At 44.4% G+C, this 20,036-nt stretch overlaps 1 protein-coding gene across 1 annotated transcript in view; it reads left to right on the forward strand.

The window, feature by feature from the left end:
• Window positions 1-619: 619 nt before the first annotated feature.
• LOC310668796 (NALCN channel auxiliary factor 2-like) overlaps window positions 620-20,036 on the forward strand; it is a gene marked incomplete at its 3' end in the record, with an annotated part of 52,728 nt that continues 33,311 nt past the window's right edge. Inside the window, exon 1 of the mRNA XM_083422124.1 lies at window positions 620-1,331. Coding sequence (XP_083278250.1) covers window positions 669-1,331 — 663 coding nt within the window. The 5' untranslated portion in view covers window positions 620-668. The remainder of the gene's footprint in view (window positions 1,332-20,036) is intronic.

Here is a 20,036-nt window from a genome sequence, read left to right on the forward strand (position 1 = left end):
CAGCTATCCCCACCTCCAATTCTACATAATATTTGTACAATTGACCGGTGCACCAAACCTGTCGCGTTCCCCTAAATCCGCCTCTGGCGGAGTGTGGGGAGAGTGAGCGAACGAGCAACGAGCAAGCTGCGCCCCACCCTGCGCCAGGCTCCCGCGCCGCTGCGCGGCCGGCCGGGAAAGAAGCCAGCGAAGGCGGAGTGATCGATTGGGAGCGAGTTGGCCGGACAGTCCCCGCATAGGCTTAGCGGAGATGGGGAGGTGGAGATGGGGAGCGGTGACAGACGAAGATGAAGAAGAGGACTGCTGCCAGGTGGCTGGCTAGGGGATGCCGACGCTCCGGTGCCGGCCATGGTGAAGGGTTTCCCGGCAGTGGCAACACAGCATCATGCACTGCTCGGTGGGAGCCCATAGCAGCAGCAGCCCAGCGGCGGCAGCAGCAGGGAGAGGCTGGGGGCACCATCGGGGCGGGGATCGGCGGTGGACAGGGGGCGCCGCTGCCGCGCGTCTCCTTGTGTCCAAAGATGCTTCTGCCGCCGCCGCCGCCCGTCGTCGCCGAGCCACCATGCTGCGGAGGAGGAGGAGGAGGCCGGTGACATTGCCGGGAGGGGGCGCGAAGAGGAGTCAGGAGGAGGAGAAGGAGCCCCTCCCTCGCCCCCCCTTCCAAAAATATGACCGGCGGCACCGCCTTCCAGAGCCGTCGCCCCCGTGCCTCCTCCAGCCCGCCCGACAAGCCTTGCGCCGACTCTGAGCGGGCCCAGAAATGGCGCCTGTTGCTGGCCTTGTTACTTTTCTTCACCGTCCTTCTTTCTGACAGCCTCTGGCTCTGCGCCGTCGCCGCTGGGGCCCAGCTCGGAGCCCAATATAGGAGCGTCTCCTGGCCAGAAGTCGTGGTGATGGGCAGCGACGATGGTCAGGCCCCGACGGCTCGGCCCTGTCTAGACTTGAGTTCGGCTTGCAGCCCACGGCACCTCCTGCAAGGACCGCCCGGGGTCGCCTTCCCGGCAGCGCGTGTGGAGGCCTCACCGTCGCAGCTGGCCTTTCTGGAGCGGCACTTCCGGGTCCTGCGGCTCCAGTTCTGCGAGGCCTACACCGTCTGGGACCTGCTGCTGGGCATGGACGACCCGGAGAGCCTGGACTGCAGTCTCCGGAGCCTGCTGGCTGACGTGGCGGCGGGCGGAGCGCGGCGCGGGGAGGCTTGCAGCGGCTGCCTCGAGGCCTACCAGAGGCTGGACCAACACGCTCAGGAAAAATACTATGAGTTCGAAGAGCTGCTGGAGAAGTACCTGCAGGCTAAGGACTACTCTGTGTGCTCCTGCCTAAGGGACTGTAAGGTATGGTTATTATCAATATCACTATTACTATTTAATTGCCATTATATCATTATATCCCACCTTTCTTCCAAGGAGCTCAATGTGGTGTACATACTTCTCATTTAATTCTTACAACAGTCCTCTTAGGTAGGCTAGGCTGAGAGGGTGTATGACTGACCATCCAAGGTTACAAGCAGTGAGCTTCATGGCCAAGTGGGGATTCAAATCCAGGTCTCCTTAGTCTGCCACTCTTAACCATTACACTACACAAGTGACTTGTTTTCCCTCGTGTTTGCTTGCTCACGCCTGCACACCTTGCTCATTTAGAGTACCACGTGGTACTCATTTGGAGTAAACTTCTCTGTAACATAGCTGAAATCTAGGTATAGAATCATAGAACTGTAAAGTTGCAAGTGTCACCTAGTCCAGTCCTCTGCAATGCAGGTGGAAGCACAGCAGGAAAATTGGTTTTATAAAAGGAGGGAAAGCAGAGGACAGCCTCATATCTCCCCACCCTGAACAGTCAATGAATTGTTGGGCAGGGTGGATGGGGAGTTGCCATGGAGTCTATGATGGAGGAAGGCTACTAGCCATGATGGCTATGCTCTGCCTCCACAGTTGGATGAACTGATGCTTCTGCATACTAGTTGCTGGAAACTAGCTCTCAAAGTTCACTTGTCCTCTGGAGCACATTGTTACACTATGGAACTTACTCCCACAGGAGGCAATGATGGCCACCAACTTGGATGGCTTTAAAAGCGGATTAGACAAATTCATGGAAGAGAGGGCTATGGAGCATTGGCCTGATTCTGCAACCTGTTGGATGAGGTGTGTGACTCATAATCAGAAGAGCCCTGCTGGATCACTCCTCTTTTAAATGTCCTATTATAGGTTTCAAAATTCTATTACTTACAAAAAATGATGCCTGTTGCGCTCGTATCATGTAGCTTGGTGGAAATTTGTCTACTTCATGAGGTCTAGGAACCTGCTAAATTTCAAACCAACCTGATAAAAACTGAGATAAGTACAGCAAGTTGAAAAGTGCTCCCCTTTGTCTTTGTTGGAAGATTCAAACAGTGTTAGAAACTCAGATATTTATTTATTTATTTCCAATTTTTAAAAATTCATTTTATAACACAAATAAACAAAACAAACAGGAAAACAAACAATACAAACAATACAGATTCTTGTCTTATCCTTATTTTTTCTAAACATCATAATTTCTAGCCATTTTTTTAATCACACTTGCAAATAATACTATTTTAAAATACACTATCTTCTACTTGTAACCCTACAGCCTAAATCCACTTCCAAAGCTATTCTAAGATTTAAATATTAACATGTTTTTTCAAATATTCCTTAAACTTCTTCCAATCTTCTTCCACTGTCTCCTCTCTCTGGTCTCGGAGTCTCCCAGTCAGTTTGGCAAGTTCCATATAGTCCATCATCTTCATCTGCCATTCTTCTATAGTTGGTAAGTCTTGTTTCTTCCAATTCTTCGCTAGCAATATTCTCGCAGCTGTTGTGGCATACAGAAAAAAAGTAACATCCTTTTTTGGGATTTCACCCCCCACTATACCAAGTAAAAAGTCTTCTGGTTTTTTTAGTAAATGTGTTTTTCAACACTTTCTTCAGTTCATTATAAATCCTTTCCCAGAAGTCTTTTACCTTGGGGCACGTCCACCACATGTGGTAAAAGGTTCCTTCTTTTTCTTTACATTTCCAGCATTTATTATGATGAGTATGATACATTTTTGCTAACTTCACTGGTGTTAAATGCCATCTATACATCATTTTCATCAAATTTTCTCTTAATACATTACAAGCTGTAAATTTAATTCCTCTTTTCCACAATTTCTTCCAATCCACCATCATGATATTGTGCCCGACATCCCTGGCCCATTCAATCATTACAGAATTCACTTGTTCATCTTTCGTATGCCATTTCAGCAATAAATTGTACATCTTAGATAGGTTTTTTGTTTTTATATCTAATAATTCCATTTCCAGTTTGGATTTCTCTGCTTGAAAACCAATTTACTTATCCATTTTAAAGACTTCACTTATCTGGATGTACTGGAACCAATCATCTAATTTATCTTTTCAATCTTTCATAGGATTTTAATCTAAATTGGTCCCCTACTTCCATCAGAATATCATTATACTTCAACCACATATCTTTCATATTCAACCTTTTATGGGTCTTAGCTTTCAATGGTGATATCCACCTGGGTGTTTTCCTTTTTAGCAAATCCCTATATTTTATCCAAACATTGTACAAAGATTTTCTAACTATATGATTTTTAAATCCTTTGTGAGCTTTTATCTTCTCATACCATATATATGCATGCCAACCAAATACATTATCAAAACCTGCCAAGTCCAAAACGTCTGTATCTTCCAGTAAAAACCATTCTTTCAGCCAGCAAAAGGCTGCAGCTTCAAAATAAATGCTTAAATCTGGCAGGGAGAAATCCCCTCTCTCTTTCACATCTGTTAATAATTTAAACTTGATTCTGGGTTTTTCCCCCTGCCAGATAAATTTAGATAATACCTTTTGCCATTCCTTAAAACAATTCAACTTATAAATGATAGGAAGTACTTAGAACAAAAATAACAACTTAGGCAATGCATTCATCTTTATCGCAGAAATTCAGCCCAACAAAGATAATTTCAACCTTGTCCATATATCCAAATCTCTTTTGATATCTTTCCATAACTTTTCGTAGTTGTCTTTGTACAAATTCAGTTTTTTTGCAGTCATACTTACACCCAGATATTTCACCTTTTTCACAAACTGTGGCTTCCTCTAAATTAAGTTTTTCATGTATTGTTAATTTTTTTTCTAAAACTTTGGTTTTATTCTTATTCAATTTGAAACCTGCAACTTGTCCGAACTCTTGAATCATTTTCAGCGCTTTAATTGCACTGATTTCGGGGTCCTGTAAAGTCAATACCAAATCATCAGCAAAGGCTTTTAACTTACATTGTTTAGTTCCAACTACTATACCTTTAACTTCCTCATCTTTCCTTATCATATTCAGCAGCACCTCTAGGGCAGAAATAAAAAGCAGTGGGGAGAGTGGGCACCCTTGCCTGGTTCCCTTCTCAGAAACCCAGATATTTAAGCTACTTGCCAAATGACTCCTTAATCCTGAGTTATTGGTACAACAACGGAATGTCTAGTCTCTGTTTTTATTTTATTTTTTGCAAGATTTGTTGTTGTTTAGTTGTTGATGAGTCGTGTCCGACTCTTCGTGACCCTATGGACCAGAGCACGCCAGGCACCCCTGTCTTCCACTGCCTCCCGCAGTTTGGTCAAACTCATGTTTGTAGCTTCAAGAACACTGTCCAACCATCTCGTCCTCTGTCGTCCCCTTCTCCTTGTGCCCTCCATCTTTCCCAACATCAGGGTCTTTTCCAGGGAGTCTTCTCTTCCCATGAGGTGGCCAAAGTATTGGAGCCTCAGCCTCACAATCTGTCCTTCCAGTTGAGCACTCAGGGCTGATTTCCTTCAGAATGGATAGGTTTGAGCTTCTTGCAGTCCATGGGACTCTCCTCCAGCACCATAATTCAAAAGCATCAATTCTTCAGCGATCAGCCTTCTTTATGGTCCAGCTCTCACTTCCATACATCACTACTGGGAAAACCATAGCTTTAACTATACGGACCTTTGTTGGCAAGGTGATGTCTCTGCTTTTTAAGATGCTGTCTAGGTTTGTCATTGCTTTTCTCCCAAGAAGCAGGCGTCTTTTAATTTGTGACTGCTGTCACCATCTGCAGTGATCACGGAGCCCAAGAAAGTAAAATCTCTCACTGCCTCCATTTCTTCCCCTTCTATTTGCCAGGAGGTGATGGGCCCAGTGGCCATGATCTTTGTTTTTTTGATGTTGAGTTTCAGACCATATTTTGTGCTCTCCTCTTTCACCCTCATTAAAAGGTTCTTTAATTCCTCCTCACTTTCTGCCATCAAAGTTGTGTCATCTGCATATCTGAGGTTGTTGATATTTCTTCCGGCAATCGTACTCCTTTCCCAATTTTGAACCAATCCATTGTTCCATATCCAGTTCTAACTGTAGCTTCTTGTCCCAAATAGAAATTTCTCAGGAGACAGATGAGGTGATCAGGCACTCCCATTTCTTTAAGAACTTGCCATAGTTTGCTGTGGTAAACAGAGTCAAAGGCTTTTGCATAGTCAATGAAGCAGAAGTAGATGTCTTTCTGGAACTCTCTAGCTTTCTCCATAATCCAGCGCATGTTTGCAATTTGGTCTCTGGTTCCTCTGCCCCTTCGAAATCCAGCTTGCACTTCTGGGAGTTCTCAGTCCACATACTGCTTAAGCCGTCCTTGTAGAATTTTAAGCATAACCTTGCTAGCATGTGAAATGGGTGCAATTGTGCGGTAGTTGGAGCATTCTTTGGCACTGCCCTTCTTTGGGATTGGGATGTAGACTGATCTTCTCCAATCCTCTGGCCACTGCTGAGTTTTCCAAATTTGCTGGCATATTGAGTGTAGCACCTTAACAGCATCATCGTTTAAAATTTTTAATAGTTCAGCTGGAATATCATCACTTCCACTGGCCTTGTTATTAGTAGTGCTTTCTAAGGCCCATTTGACTTCACTCTCCAGGATGTCTGGCTCAAGGTCAGCAACCACACTACCTGGGGTGTATGAGACATCTGTATGTTTCTGGTATAATTCCTCTGTGTATTCTTGCCACCTCTTCTTGATGTCTTCTGCTTCTGTTAGGTCCTTACCACTTTTGTTCTTTATTATGGTAATCTTTGTAGGAAATGTTCCTTTCATATCTCCAATTTTCTTGAACAGATCTCTGGTTTTCCCAATTCTATTGTTTTCCTCTATTTCTTTGCATTGCTCATTTAAGAAGGCCCTCTTGTCTCTCCTTGCTATTTTTTGAAATCTGCATTCAGTTTCCTGTATCTTTCACTATCTCCCTCGCATTTTGCTTGCCTTCTCTCCCCCGCTATTGTAAGGCCTCGTTGGACAGCCACTTTGCTTTCTTGCATTTCCTTTTCATTGGGATGGTTTTTGTTGCTGCCTCCTGTATAATGTTACGAGCCTCCATCCATAGTTCTTCAGGCACTCTGTCCACCAAATCTAAATCCTTAAACCTGTTCCTCACTTCCACTGTGTATTCATAAGGGATTTGATTTAGATTGTATCTTACCGGCCCAGTAGTTTTTCCTACTTTCTTCAGTTTAAGCTTGAATTTTGCTATAAGAAGCTGATGATCTGAGCCACAGTCAGCTCCGGGTCTTCTTTTTGCTGACTGTATAGAGCTTCTCCATCTTTGGCTGCAGAGAATATAATCACTCTGATTTCGAAGCTGCCCATCTGGTGATGTCCATGTGTAGAGTCATCTTTTGTGTTGTTGGAAAAGTGTGTTTGTGATGACCAGCTTGTTCTCTTGGCAGAACTCTATTAGCCTTTGCCCTGCTTCATTTTGAACACCAAGGCCAAACTTGCCAGTTGTTCCTTTTATCTCTTGATTCCCTACTTTAGCATTCCAATCCCCTATAATGAGAAGAACATCCTTCTTTGGTGTCATTTCTAGAAGGTGTTGTAAGTCTTCATAGAATTGGTCAATTTCAGTTTCTTCAGCACCAGTAGTTGTTGCATAAACGTGGATTACTGTGATGTTAAAAGGTCTGCCTTGGATTCGTATCAAGATCATTCTATCATTTTTGAGATTGCATCCCAGTACACCTTTCGCCACTCTTTTGTTGACTATGAGGGCCACTCCATTTCTTTTACGGGATTCTTGCCCACTATAGTAGATATGATGGTCATCTGAACTGAATTCGCCCATTCCCATCCATTTTAGTTCACTGATGCCCAGGATGTCAATATTTAATCTTGCCATCTCATTTTTGACCACATCCAACTTACCAAGGTTCATGGTTCTTACATTCCAGGTTCCTATGCAATATTTTTCTTTACAGCATTGGACTTTCCTTTCACTTCCAGGCATACCCGCAACTGAGCGACCTTTCGGCTTTGGCCGAAGTACCTTTTGTACTTGTCCTCCGCTCTTCCTCAGTAGCATGTTGGACACCTTCCGACCTGAGGGGCTCATCTTCCAACGTCATAAGTTTTATATGCCTGTTGTCTTTGTCTGTGGAGTTTTCTTGGGAGGGATACTGGAATGGCTTGCCGGTTCCTGCTCCAGGTGGATCACGTTTGGTCAATACTCTCCACTATGACCTGTCCATCTTGGGTGGCCCTACACAGCATAGCTCATAGCTTCTCTGAGTTATTCAAGCCCCTTCGCCACGGCAAGGCAGTGATCCATGAAGGGGTTTGCAAGATTACAAAGCCAAAAGAAGTGTATATTGTCACAATTTACAATTCAGTCACACATTTTACCAATTACAGTAACCTTTTTTAAGGTTAACTAATACACAATTCACATCAGTGACACATTTTTAATATCACATTTTAAATAGCAATTGTTAATTGGAAACCAAAAAAATTAATTGGGGCTCAGCCTTAGCAATAGCGGCCATCATAAGCATTGTTATAGACTAGGGGGACCCCCTAAACCTTAGAAATTAATAAATGCTAGAATTTTGATTATTTGGGATGTGAAGGGAGAAATATAAGCTGCAGAGGAATTCCTGGGCTAGCTTATGCAAAAAGACCTGACTAAGCTAGGGCCATGAATGAACAATAAAGGGTCATTGAGGGACATTAGCAATGTAAAAGAACTATCCTTCCTCCTTGCCCTGAGGTGTGAACAGAGAATGGGTTTGGAAGGTTGCCGGGTAACTGGGTGTGAGGTGACAGGAAAACAGAGGTTTGCCTTTCTCTTTCTTTTTTTTATGGCTGTTTTGCTGAATTAGGAAGCCTCTCATGACCGCTTTACTCGCGTCCCACACAGTATCCAAACTAGTTTCTTTATGTAAGTTCCAGTCAAAATATTCCTTTACTGTCTCTTTCGCTTTCTCTACTATTTTTGGGTTCTCAAACAATGTATCATTCATCCTGCATCTAAAAGAGGATTGATCTTTACCTTTTAATTCCAAATAGATTGGAATCTATTGGGAAAACAAGGGTTGCTGGGAGGAGGAAGGTCTGGGATCCATCTTTGGACAGGCTGACTACAGAGCTGGCTTGGAGAGATGCTTTGGACTCTAGGGCTGCACTGCTGTGGGGAACAAGCCTTTCTTTAAATGACCATGCTGTAAAATCTCGCTACTCTTCTGAACATATGATCATCATCATTTCTTCGTACTGCCACATCATTTCTTATTTAGAGCCCAGTTGACATCCTTCACTTGCTGTTAAACCATTCTTCCAGCTGGCCTCTTTTTCCATCTTACAAACAGCACCTCTGTTACATCTTATAAATAAGTAATCCATTTCACATTTGTAGTCCTTCATATACATTGTTGTTCTGGACCTGGTGTGCTGGGAGAGTTCATTACTATCTTCCATTGTTCAGTTTTTTGAAGTGTTTATTTGGATGGTACAAGGTCACATTCCATTCCTCCCGCTGTTTACCAACTAGCGTACGAGCTGCGGCCATAAACAACTCACAGAATGCATATCCAAACTCCACCATTAAAATTCTGCTTTGGAGTTCTTCCTCAGCACACAGTTAAAAACAATATATTTTCTCAAATTCAGCCTCTTTGCCAGATCTGTGCGGCAGCAGTTAATTCTTTTTTCATTGCACCAACAGCACTCCTAGTCCAGTCCAGGAATAATTTTAAATAAAGTCCATTCAGCCTTGGTCAAGGAGGGAGGGCATAGTAAAACTTTGTTAAATTCCTTGCATAAATAAAAACCCTCCTCCCTCTTCTGAAGTAACAAACAGAATAACATAGTAGCGGCCACACACGTCTCTTACATTTTGCAGGGGAGGACAAGAAGAAAGGAGACCATTTGAAAACCATATGAAAGCACAAAGCACCATGTCCTCCCCCTTCCTTTTCCGGTTGTTGTAAGGATTTTCTCTTTTTTATATAATATTTTTTATTGGTTTTTACATATATTTCCATACATATCATAGTATACAAAAGTAAATAAAACATTTGGCTCCCCAAGCCTGTGACTCCCCCCCTTCCCGATTGATAGCTTTCAAACCTATTCTCTGGATACTGCATTTTCCTATATTTCTTATTACTATTAAATCACAATCTTGTGTAAATACTAAATTAACTATAATGAATAGTGACTGATAGTTTTAACCTTACAAAACTTCGTGTAACCCTACTAGCGATGTTAATTGTTTACAATTGTCTTTCAAGTATAACAAAAAATTGTTCCAGTCTTTCAGAAAAGTCTGATCCTGCTGGTTCTGGATTTTTTCCGTCAGTTTTCCCAATTCGGCATAATCCAATAATTTCATCTGCCACTCTTCTTTTGTTGTTAAATCTTCTTGTTTCCATCTTTGGACTAGTAACATTCTCGCTGCAGTTGTTGGATATAGAAACAAAGTTTTATCCTGTTTATGTATTTCTCTACCTACTATACCTAGCAGGAAGGCTTCTGTTTTTTTGTAAACATATATTTCAACATTTTAAAAAGTTCATTATATATCATTTCCCTGAAGACCTTCACTTCCTTACAAACTCACCACATACTGTATGGTAAGTGGTACCTTCTTTTTCTTTACATTTTCAAAATGTATTATTTGTTCAATACATTTTTGCTAATTTCACTGGTGTTAAATACCATCTATAAATCATTTTCATTATACAGTGATACCTCAGGTTAAGTACTTAATTCGTTCCGGAGGTCCGTACTTAACCTGAAATTGTTCTTAACCTGAAGCACCACTTTTGCTAATGGGGCCTCCTGCTGCCGCTGCTGGAGTACGATTTCTGTTCTCACCCTGAAGCAAAGTTCTTAACCTGAAGCACTATTTCTGGGTTAGCGGAGTCTGTTACCTGAAGCGTATGTAACCTGAGGTACCACTGTATTTTCTTTAAGCGAACTGCATATGGTAAAGTTTATTCCATCTTTCCACAATCTAACCCAATCTTCTAACTGTATATTTATAGATTTTACTTCTTCAATTTTCGTATGCCATTCCAAAAGTAACTTATACATTTTTGACAGTATTTTAACCTTGTTGCTTAATAGATTTATTTCAAACCTGGATCTTATAAATTCAAATCCATTTTTCTTTTTATCTTATTTAAATACTTCATTTATTTGACAGTAATGTAACCAATCATTTACCAACTCTTTTATTTCCTTTCTTTTTTTGACAATAATTTTTATTAGTTTTCAATTACAATAATCCAATGGTAGCCTCATTAACAATGTCAAATTATAATAAAATTACTAATCCCAATCATTCAAATGCCAAATTATATAATTTAGGTGGCCTCCTGTATGCTAGAATTGATGCTTTGATGCGTTACTTTGTTTCTGCGTTTCAAAATTTTATTCATCTCAAGTACATTCCAGTCAAAATAGTTATCCCTTATACAACTGCAATATTAATGACCACCATTTATCTTGACACATTAAATGATTTATAAACCCAAAGGTGAAGCATTCCTTATTCTTCCTGTGTGTGACAATTATTCTGTCTGTGGTGTTCCTTCCTGTCCTTGTAAAATGTTATGTCTGTCTATTCCCAGCCGTTGCTGCTCTCCATCATGACTTGGGTGGAGCAAATATCCCATTATTGTTTCAGAAGTTCTTCATTGCTCCGTCCCATTCATTGTTTTACAACTTCAACAGCAGTTGCAAAAGTCACACTGTTCCAATAGATATCCTGTTTTCACCATTGTTTTTTCTCAGCTTGGGAAGGAGAGTGATTAAACACACTTCAAATAGCTCAGTAATAAACCTTCCTTGGCAAGCATGCAGATTCCTTTCATCCCCCTGTTCAGCCGATATATTTCCAATTAAGTTAAATTCCAAGTCATTTTAGCATTATTCAATTCAGTCCACTAATGATAGAGAATAGAGAAGAGTCAGCTCTAAGTTTCCCTCTTGCAAAATAGAGCTTTCCTCCCCACACAATTTTTACACACACAGTTCCATTTGGTGTTATTTTCCATAGCTACTATCCAGCTTCACCTATACATATATACATAATTTAAACTAACATTTCAAGGAGAGTTACCAAATTATAACTCTAGAGAAATATATATATATCAAAAAGCTGTAGGCTCCCCCCCCCATATTTAACACCGAATGAAGTCTTTCAAGTTCAGACCTTAACAGCCTTGCAGTTGATTAAGTTCCACAGTTTATGATCTCATCTCTTCTAGCGCATGCCTGTAAATTAGTCCAAATTAAACTCTAATTAACAGGAGAACCTCTGCTTCTTAATGGTGGTGTAGGAGGGTTATCAGCAGGCAAAGTGCTTTTGCATTCAGTGCCTCCCAGCCTCCCGCATTCCATGCCAGAGTGAGAGCCAGGTACCTACAGTAGATGAACTGCTTCAGCCTACCCCCCCCCCTCCTTGGGGGAAACTTGTAAGGATAATTACCCTCAATCATCCTTGTTTATCCTTTACTAACGATCTCCTGCTGTCATGGGAACTGCATCCATTAAGGCAGACTAGAACTGGAAGCCTGTTGTAAGGATTCTCAAGCTTCAAAGAAAACATTCAGATACCCTCAAAGAGACAAGCCCAGTCCTTTCGGCAGCTGATTGATTGCAGCCCATTTATTGCAGTCCATTAGCATATGTCGGTCCAGGAGCACCTCTTGATTAATGCCAATTGTCCAAATTATGGAGGAACTAACCACAAATCATGCTGGAGACGGAGACTAGTCCATGGCAAGGACACGCTCCCAGGTCGCACCCACTCTGTCTTTCAAGTTGGCAGACACGGACTTGAGTGGCACAGCGGAATGCAGTGAGCTCCTCAGAACCCACTGGGGAACATTGCCAGGATTTTTGCCTCCTAAATCCTAGCTTTCCCCTGCCTGAACCTTGGGCAGTGAGGAACAACCATCATTGACTCGTGACGTAGCCAGAAACCCACCTTGCATAAATTATTGAGAGGGCACAACATAATGTACATGACCTCACGCTGCATCAGGCAGCTCAGTTTGGAGCGAGGGGAAGGGAGACGCAGGCAGGTCTCCACCACAAAATGGCTGTCCGTGGTGGTGGCAACTCCACCTGCTGCAAACCACACACCTCAAACAAAGCACGGCACTGGAGCCCCTTTCTGCTTCTTGGTGGGCAGGGCAGGCAGCAGAAGCTATTATTCTGGAGGCTTGTTCTCCCTCCAGCTCTTCACAAATACAATTGCAGCTGCAGCTGCAGCTCCTCCTCTCCTTTCCCCTCTCCTTTTCTTTTTTTTCAGTTTGTCCTGTCCTGTTTGTGGCTGGAGCAATCAAGCAGCTGCCACTTCCTGCCTTTGGGTCATATCTTTACAGTCAGAGAAAAGGAGCAAATTGGTTAGTTTACTCTCTCCCCCTTTAAGGAAAGGTCCCCCCCTTTAAAAATTTCACCTCACTTTACCCTAACCCTATAATGGTCCTTAGCATTTCGGTAAAAAAGCCAAACCTGGCTAGGCGAGGTAAAAAAAAAGGAGAAATGCTGGTGAAGTTTACTGTTTTAGGATTAATTCAGTGGCAGTAAAATAGCAAGACTGAGGTGACCATTCTAATACCATTTCCCTAGGAATGGGCCTTCCCGCCTTTGCCTTCTCAAAACCAGACAGGCTCCTAATGCCACCCCTCCTTCGGAAAGCAGTGCCAGGGCTCCCTTAGCATCCAGGAGCTGTAGCACCGGCTTGCTTCCTCAAAACCAGGCAGGCTTTGGGAAGGTGGCAAAGGTGTTTGCACAGAAGGGGCCCAGAGCAAGGCTTGGATGGCTTAAGGTGGTTCTGGGGATTGTGCAACAACCCATATGTATCTCTTTCCTTATCTAGGCATGCTAACTCATGAAAGAGAGAGAGAGTGAGTTACCCCATTGCATCATATGTTAGACTTGGGGTAGCGCAGGAGGTGGTTATCTTTCTTTGTACAGATCAGCACTTTATTTAAGTATTAACTGTAGATTACAATTTTTTTAAAGCTAATGAGTTTGGCAGAACTGCCATACTATTTACATTTATTTTTTATTTATTTAGTTGTACTGTATTTATATTGTAAATAACCCCTATTTGCATAAAATAGAAAATATACATTTAAATTATCATTAAGAAGCCAGAAGGTAAAATCACATAGAACTAAAAGTATCAAAATATTAATAATCAGCTGTTAAAACATACATATTTAAGAAATACATATTAAATACATTGAGGCCTGCATAGCAGGGGGTTGGACTAGATGACCCTTAGGGTCTCTTCCAACCAAAATGCAAAACTGCACATGCTCCATGTATTTGAAGAGAGAGGAGAGCTTTATGGCAGAATTCTGCCTTGCATGCAGAAGGTCCCAGGTAGGTTTGATTCATGGCACCATATTGGTCTTTTTTGTGCTATTTAAAAGTTTGTGACAAACACTGGAGCATTGCAACTTCCTATGCTCCTGTGTTCACATCCATTAAACATCTATACTGGAACCACCATCTCATTCACAAAATTGATGTTCTATATCTTGCTTGAACTCCAAAGAGCTCAGGGTGGCCTCTGTAGTTTCCCCCTGTCCTGTTATCCTCCCAACAACCCTGTGAACTAGGTTCGTCTGAGAGTGAGTGAGTGAGTGGCCCAAGATCTCTTTGGAAGCTCTATGGTTGAGTGAGGATTTGGTTTCTGGTTTCCCTGATTGCTGCACAACTGCAGTTCTTTGTGCATTTCAGGGGGCTGAACTAGATGACCGCTAGAGCCCCTTCCAATTGTACAGTTCTATGATTCTACATTTTCTGGGTCTCTAAAAGACTGGCCATTGTAGGGGATGTTACAATGTGGAAAGAGGGGTGTTCTTTTTTTAAAGCAAAAATCTTGAAAGGAGGTATGCAGAGCCACCCAACCAAGACATCAGAGGGATGAAAGATATTAAGATGTGTAGTCTTCTCACTCTATTGAATAATAGAAGATAGTCATGTTTCTTTTGAAATGTATTGTACATATCATTGATGAGAAAACATTGCAGGGAATTGTTTCGATCATGTGAAAACATACAGCAGTTTCTCCACCTGTGTTTGTTTATTACAGATAGCTATCATGGTGGTTGTGTAAGGGAAAATGTCTGTGCATCTTATGGAGCGAATGTGTGGTCCCTGGAGCCAAATCGCTGTTGCCCTGCGCTCCTGGGGTGCTCTTTGGGGGTGGGGGGAGGAGCCATGGTGCTCTACCGGCAGCCTCTGCTTTCCCCTGAAGGCCCAGCAACGTTTGCAAGCAGCGGGAAGGCTGTGCGCTCCTGGGGTGCTCTCGGGGGGGGGGGGGGGGAGGAGCCACGGTGCTCTGCCGGCAGCCTCTGCTTTCCCCTGAAGCCCCGACAAGGTTTGCAAGCAGCGGGAAGGCTGTGCACCTTTGCCCCGCGCTGGGTGGGGGTGGGGTGGGGGTGGGGAGCAGCAAATTGCTGTCTCTCCTAATTCAACCGCAAAGGCTTGCTTGCCTAACTGGATTCTGATCTCCATTTGAAGTTTAAAAATATTAAGTTTGGGGATTTATTCAAGTAGCAGTTTTGCGGAAATAGACATAAATACATGCAAAGCATCTCCACAAACCAGTAACAGTGAGCTCAGCTAAAATGGAGCAGTCATCTGGCTCAGGAACAGTTTAAACTGCACAACTATAACCACACATCCTGTGTGTTTGTGTGTGGACCATGTTCCTAGCAGCTAATCTTTATTGCTGAAAAGAGGCACTGATATTCCAATCCAAATCTATAATTCATTATACAAATTCTTACAAGTTCAGTCCACCTATACCAAACCAAAAACATTGTGTTCTCTTGTTATTGAATGGAAGCTATTTATCTGCCCTCTTTTCCTCCTCTGTTCTTTGCTCAGTCACTCCATTTTGAATCTTCCTTTCAAAACAACCATGCCTGTTTTGAGAAAACTTCACAGATTTAGGAACTGGAGCGCAATCATTTGATCTCTTTGCTGTTCCTCCATACTCCAAGCACTTCTCATTTGCACAGCCCTGGTTTCTCTCCCTATTAATATTCTTGATTAATAACAGTAAAATGCTCAAATTATAGTTCTTGTGACAGCTGCCAAAACTGACTTCCCAGTGATAATGAAAACAGCTACATTATAATGGAATGTCTGTCCTTTTCCCATTCTCTTCATTACCGTATTTTTCGCCCTATAAGACGCACTTTTCCCCCTCCAAAAATGAAGGGGAAATGTGTGTGCGTCTTATGGGGCGAATGCAGGCTCCTTGGCTTCAACGATAGCAACGCGAAGCCTCCAAAGCCTGTGCTCTGGAGGCTTTGCGTTGCTTCCGCTGGAGCCAGGAGAGTCTGCTCTTTGAGGCTGGCGGTGGGGGAAAGCAGCGCTTCCCCCATCGTCAGCCCCAGAGGATGGGGGGCAGCGGGAAGGCGCGCGATGCCTTCCTGCTACTCTCCGACCCGGCTTTGAGGCTGGCGGTGGGGAAAGCAACGCTTCCCCCATGGCTAGCCCCAGAGGATGGGGGGCAGCGGGAAGGCGCGCGACGCCTTCCTGCTACCCTCCAACCCGGCTTGGAGGCTGGCGGGGGGAAAGGAGCGCTTCCCCCATCGTCAGCCCCAGAGGATGGGGGGCAGCAGGAAGGCGCGCGACGCCTTCCTGCTACTCTCCGACCCGGCTTTGAGGCTGGCGGTGGGGAAAGCAACGCTTCCCCCATGGCTAGCCCCAGAGGATGGGGGGCAGCGGGAAGGCGCGCGACGCCTTCCTGCTACCCTCCAACCCGGCTTGGAGGCTGGCGGGGGGGAAAGGAGCGCTTCCCCCATCGTCAGCCCCAGAGGATGGGGGGCAGCAGGAAGGCGCGCGACGCCTTCCTGCTACCCTCCAACCCGGCTTGGAGGCTGGCGGGGGGGAAAGGAGCGCTTCCCCCATCGTCAGCCCCAGAGGATGGGGGGCAGCGGGAAGGCGCGCGACGCCTTCCTGCTACCCTCCAACCCGGCTTGGAGGCTGGCGGGGGGAAAAGGAGCGCTTCCCCCATCGTCAGCCCCAGAGGATGGGGGGCAGTGGGAAGGCGCGCGACGCCTTCCTGCTACCCTCCAACCCGGCTTTGAGGCTGGCGGGGGGAAAGGAGCGCCTCCCCCATCGTCAGCCCCAGAGGATGGGGGACAGCGGGAAGGCGCGCGACGCCTTCCCCCTACTCTCCAACCCTCCTGTGGGCTTTTGCGGGAGATGGGGGAATTCCCCCACCTCCCACAAAAGCAGGCAAAAGCTGCGCGCTCTTTAAAGGGGCTCCGTGGCTTCTGCTGGCTTTTCTAGGAGGTGGGGGAATTCCCCCACTCGCAGAAAAGCCCGCAAGAGCCGCGCACCCTTTGAAGAGCGCGCCCCTCTTGGGGGCTTTTCCCCAAGGAGGGAGAAGGGACTGACTGGAGTCCGTCCCTTCTCCCTCCTGTGGGCTTTTGCGGGAGATTGGGGAATTCCCCCACCTCCCGCAAAAGCAGCAAAAGCCGCGGGCTCTTTAAAGGGGCTCCCTGGCTTCTGCTGCCTTTTCTAGGAGGTGGGGGAATTCCCCCACCTCCCGCAAAAGGAGGCAAAAGCCGCACGCTCTTTAAAGGGGCTCCGCGGCTTCTGCTGGCTTTTCTAGGGGGTGGGGGAATTCCCCCACCTCGTAGAAAAGCCAGCAGGAGCCACGAACCCTTTGAAGAGCGCACCGCTCTTGGGGGCTTTTCCCGAGGAGGGAGAAGGGACTGACTGGCCATTTCAGTCCCTTTTCCCTCCTGGTCCAAAAGCCCTTAGGAGTCGCGCAGGGCTCCTGTGGGCTTTTGGGGGAGGTGGGGGAATTCCTCCACCTCCCGCAAAAGCAGGGAGAAGGTCTTGGAGTAGCGCACAGGCTGCGTGCAGCCTGTCCGCTGCTCCCAGAGCTGCGGGGGGGAAATCATATTTTTTTCCTTGATTTCCCCCCCTGAAAACTAGGTGCGTCCTATGGGCCGGTGCGTCCAATAGGGCGAAAAATACGGTATATACCGTGGCTCGCTTTAAAGCAGCAAAGTGGACAGGAGCCACCCACTTTGCTGTTTTAAATAGTTTAGTACAACATTTGAGTCAGAATCCCGCCCCCCTTGTTTTCCTGCTCTAATAACTTGGTGTGTCTTTTGGTCACGTGCGTCCTATGAAGCGAAAAATACGGTAAATCATTGCTATTCCCATTGAGGAGGAGAACCTTTAAGCAGATGTTGGATGGCTAGCTGCCATGGATGCTTTAGTTGAGATTCCTGCATTGCAGAGGGTTGGAGTAGATGACCCTTGGGGGTCCGCTCGAATGCTATGATTCTATGTATACAACCTTGAGATCCCTGGAAGATAAAAGTGATATATAAATGTAATAAATAAAAAAATAATGGCCCCAACTTGGTGGAACGCTCTGTCACAAGAGACTAGGGCCCTGCGGGACTTGACATCTTTCCGCAGGGCCTGCAAGACAGAGCTGTTCCGCCTGGCCTTTGGTTTGGACTCAGTCTGACCCTTATGTTTCCCTCCCCTTATGGTCTTGATCTATCGGCTACTTTTAAAATGAGGCTGCATTTAAAATTGCATTTTAACCTGTATTTTAAATTGCCCCCCCCCATTATGTTTTTACTGTGATTTTATTGGTGTTAGCCGCCCTGAGCCCGGCTCTGGCCAGGGAGGGCAGAGTATAAATAATTTATTTTTATATTATTATTATTATTATTATTAATTATTATTATTATTATTACAGAGGGACTAAAGTGCTTGGGGAAGGGAAATTTCATCTTTTGAACCACAAATCATTTGGAAGGATACAGTCAGACAGCCTACCTGGGTGGGGTGGGTCAGAGCCTGAAGGAGGGGAGCTGCTGAGGACCATATGGGCATGTTTACAACAGCCACATGTGACAGAGCCTGCCAGCCAGTGTGCATAGCACCCTCAGCCTCAGCCCTTCCCCAGTTGCCTCCCAAGCCTATGGTAGCCTACTTAGCAGACATTTTCATGTACTTGAACACTCTCAATACAAGCCTTCAAGGTAGTGATTTTACATTGAAGATAAGACTCAGGCAGTGATTTAAAAATCATGCTTCTGGCAAGCTGAGTAGAAGGTGGTAGCCTCACTAACATCTCAACACTGGAGACATTTCTGGAGGCCATTGACAAAGCTTTGATACCAGAAGTAAAACATTACATCACTGAGCACCTGTGTGATTTAGCGACTAGCTTCAGAGATTACATCCCTGCAACAAATCCTGAAAACTCATGTATAAGGAATCCTTTTGAATGTGGTGATGTACAACTAACAACTATCTGCAGAAGAGCAAGATGCGCTTGTTAATGTGACTTGTGATGGTTCATTGAAATCATTTTTCAAATAATGTAGACTGTACCAATTCTGGTTGAAGGTTTTTGCTGATTATAAGTTAGGTGAAAAAGCTTTGAAACATGTAGTTCCTTTGTTTTCCACATATATTTGTGAACAAATGTTTTCAACATCTTGTTATATCAACATCTTGCCCAGAGTGGTTGGGAAAACCCAGCCAGACAGGTGGGGTGTGTCGCTGCTGTTGTTGTTGTTAGTAGTATTACTAACGAGGTTTAGTAGCTGCTAGACATGTCATAATTTGCTCACTTGTAGTATACATTAATTTAATTTAATTTGTGTCCACTGCAACTAAATATTTATTTTTGCATGTTAATATCACAAAATTTATGGTCTGCTTTTTTTAGTACGTATACGTAAAATCCTTTGCTTATTAGTGTTGGCTATTTGCAGTTTAGTAGTGCTGCAGAGAGCTTGCTGGGGAGATCATGCATTAAGAAGGGACTCAAAAGTAACTTAAACAAGGTTTTAATAACAAAAACAAAAACTCCTTATACACTAAATACACCAACAACAAACCAGACCCAACCACCAACCCATCCCCCAGGGTAATGGGAGAGCTAGGTGCTGCTCCTTATATACTATACCCAATTGCTGACACAACTTGATTAACACAACTCAGCAGCACCTGCTATGTTTCACAGCTGTAAAGCTGGGTCTCGTTATTTGCCCTGGCCCTGGCCCTTAAAGACATACACAACTTGTGAAGCAATAATGAACCTTCACATTTTAAAGTGACCATTCAACATTTAGGGGCTACCCCACATTTTCTTCAAAAACTTGTTTTGTACAGCTAACTACCATAGAGTTATCAAAATTTTTGAAAGTAGGGGGTGGCTTGGCTTTTCAAAAATAGTGGTTGTCCTCCTAGCAAGTAGTTGTCTTGGCTAGTAGCAACCACTAGGCAAGGGGAAAGACTTTGCTTATTAGGGATGCAGCACATAGTGGATCTCAGTGGATGGAAGACTGACAACCTATTGAGTGAAGTGTTAAGGAAAATTCTGGGTGCGAGGATGCTCTGCAGTCCAGCTCATCAGGGTGCAAGCCCCCGTGGGTCTATGTGGTCAGCAAAGAAGGAAGTACCAGCCAAGTAATGGAGCAAATCAGCAGTCAGTAGACCTCAATCTTTATTGTTGTGCAGGTTCCCACACACACAGGGTAAGAACCTTCCATCCCTTCCCATAATACCTTTCCAGAAGCATCATCGATACATCATTGATACATCACCAACATGTCACAGGGAGGGAGGGGGTATTGTTGTGGGATGTGAAACACAAGAGCAGTCAAGTACAACATCCTAGAGTGGACATAAAAGGGGGTGTCTGGACCAGCCAGC

The sequence above is a fragment of the Podarcis tiliguerta genome, assembly GCF_965153285.1.
Source record: "Podarcis tiliguerta genome assembly, chromosome: W".
Lineage (NCBI taxonomy): Eukaryota > Metazoa > Chordata > Lepidosauria > Squamata > Lacertidae > Podarcis > Podarcis tiliguerta.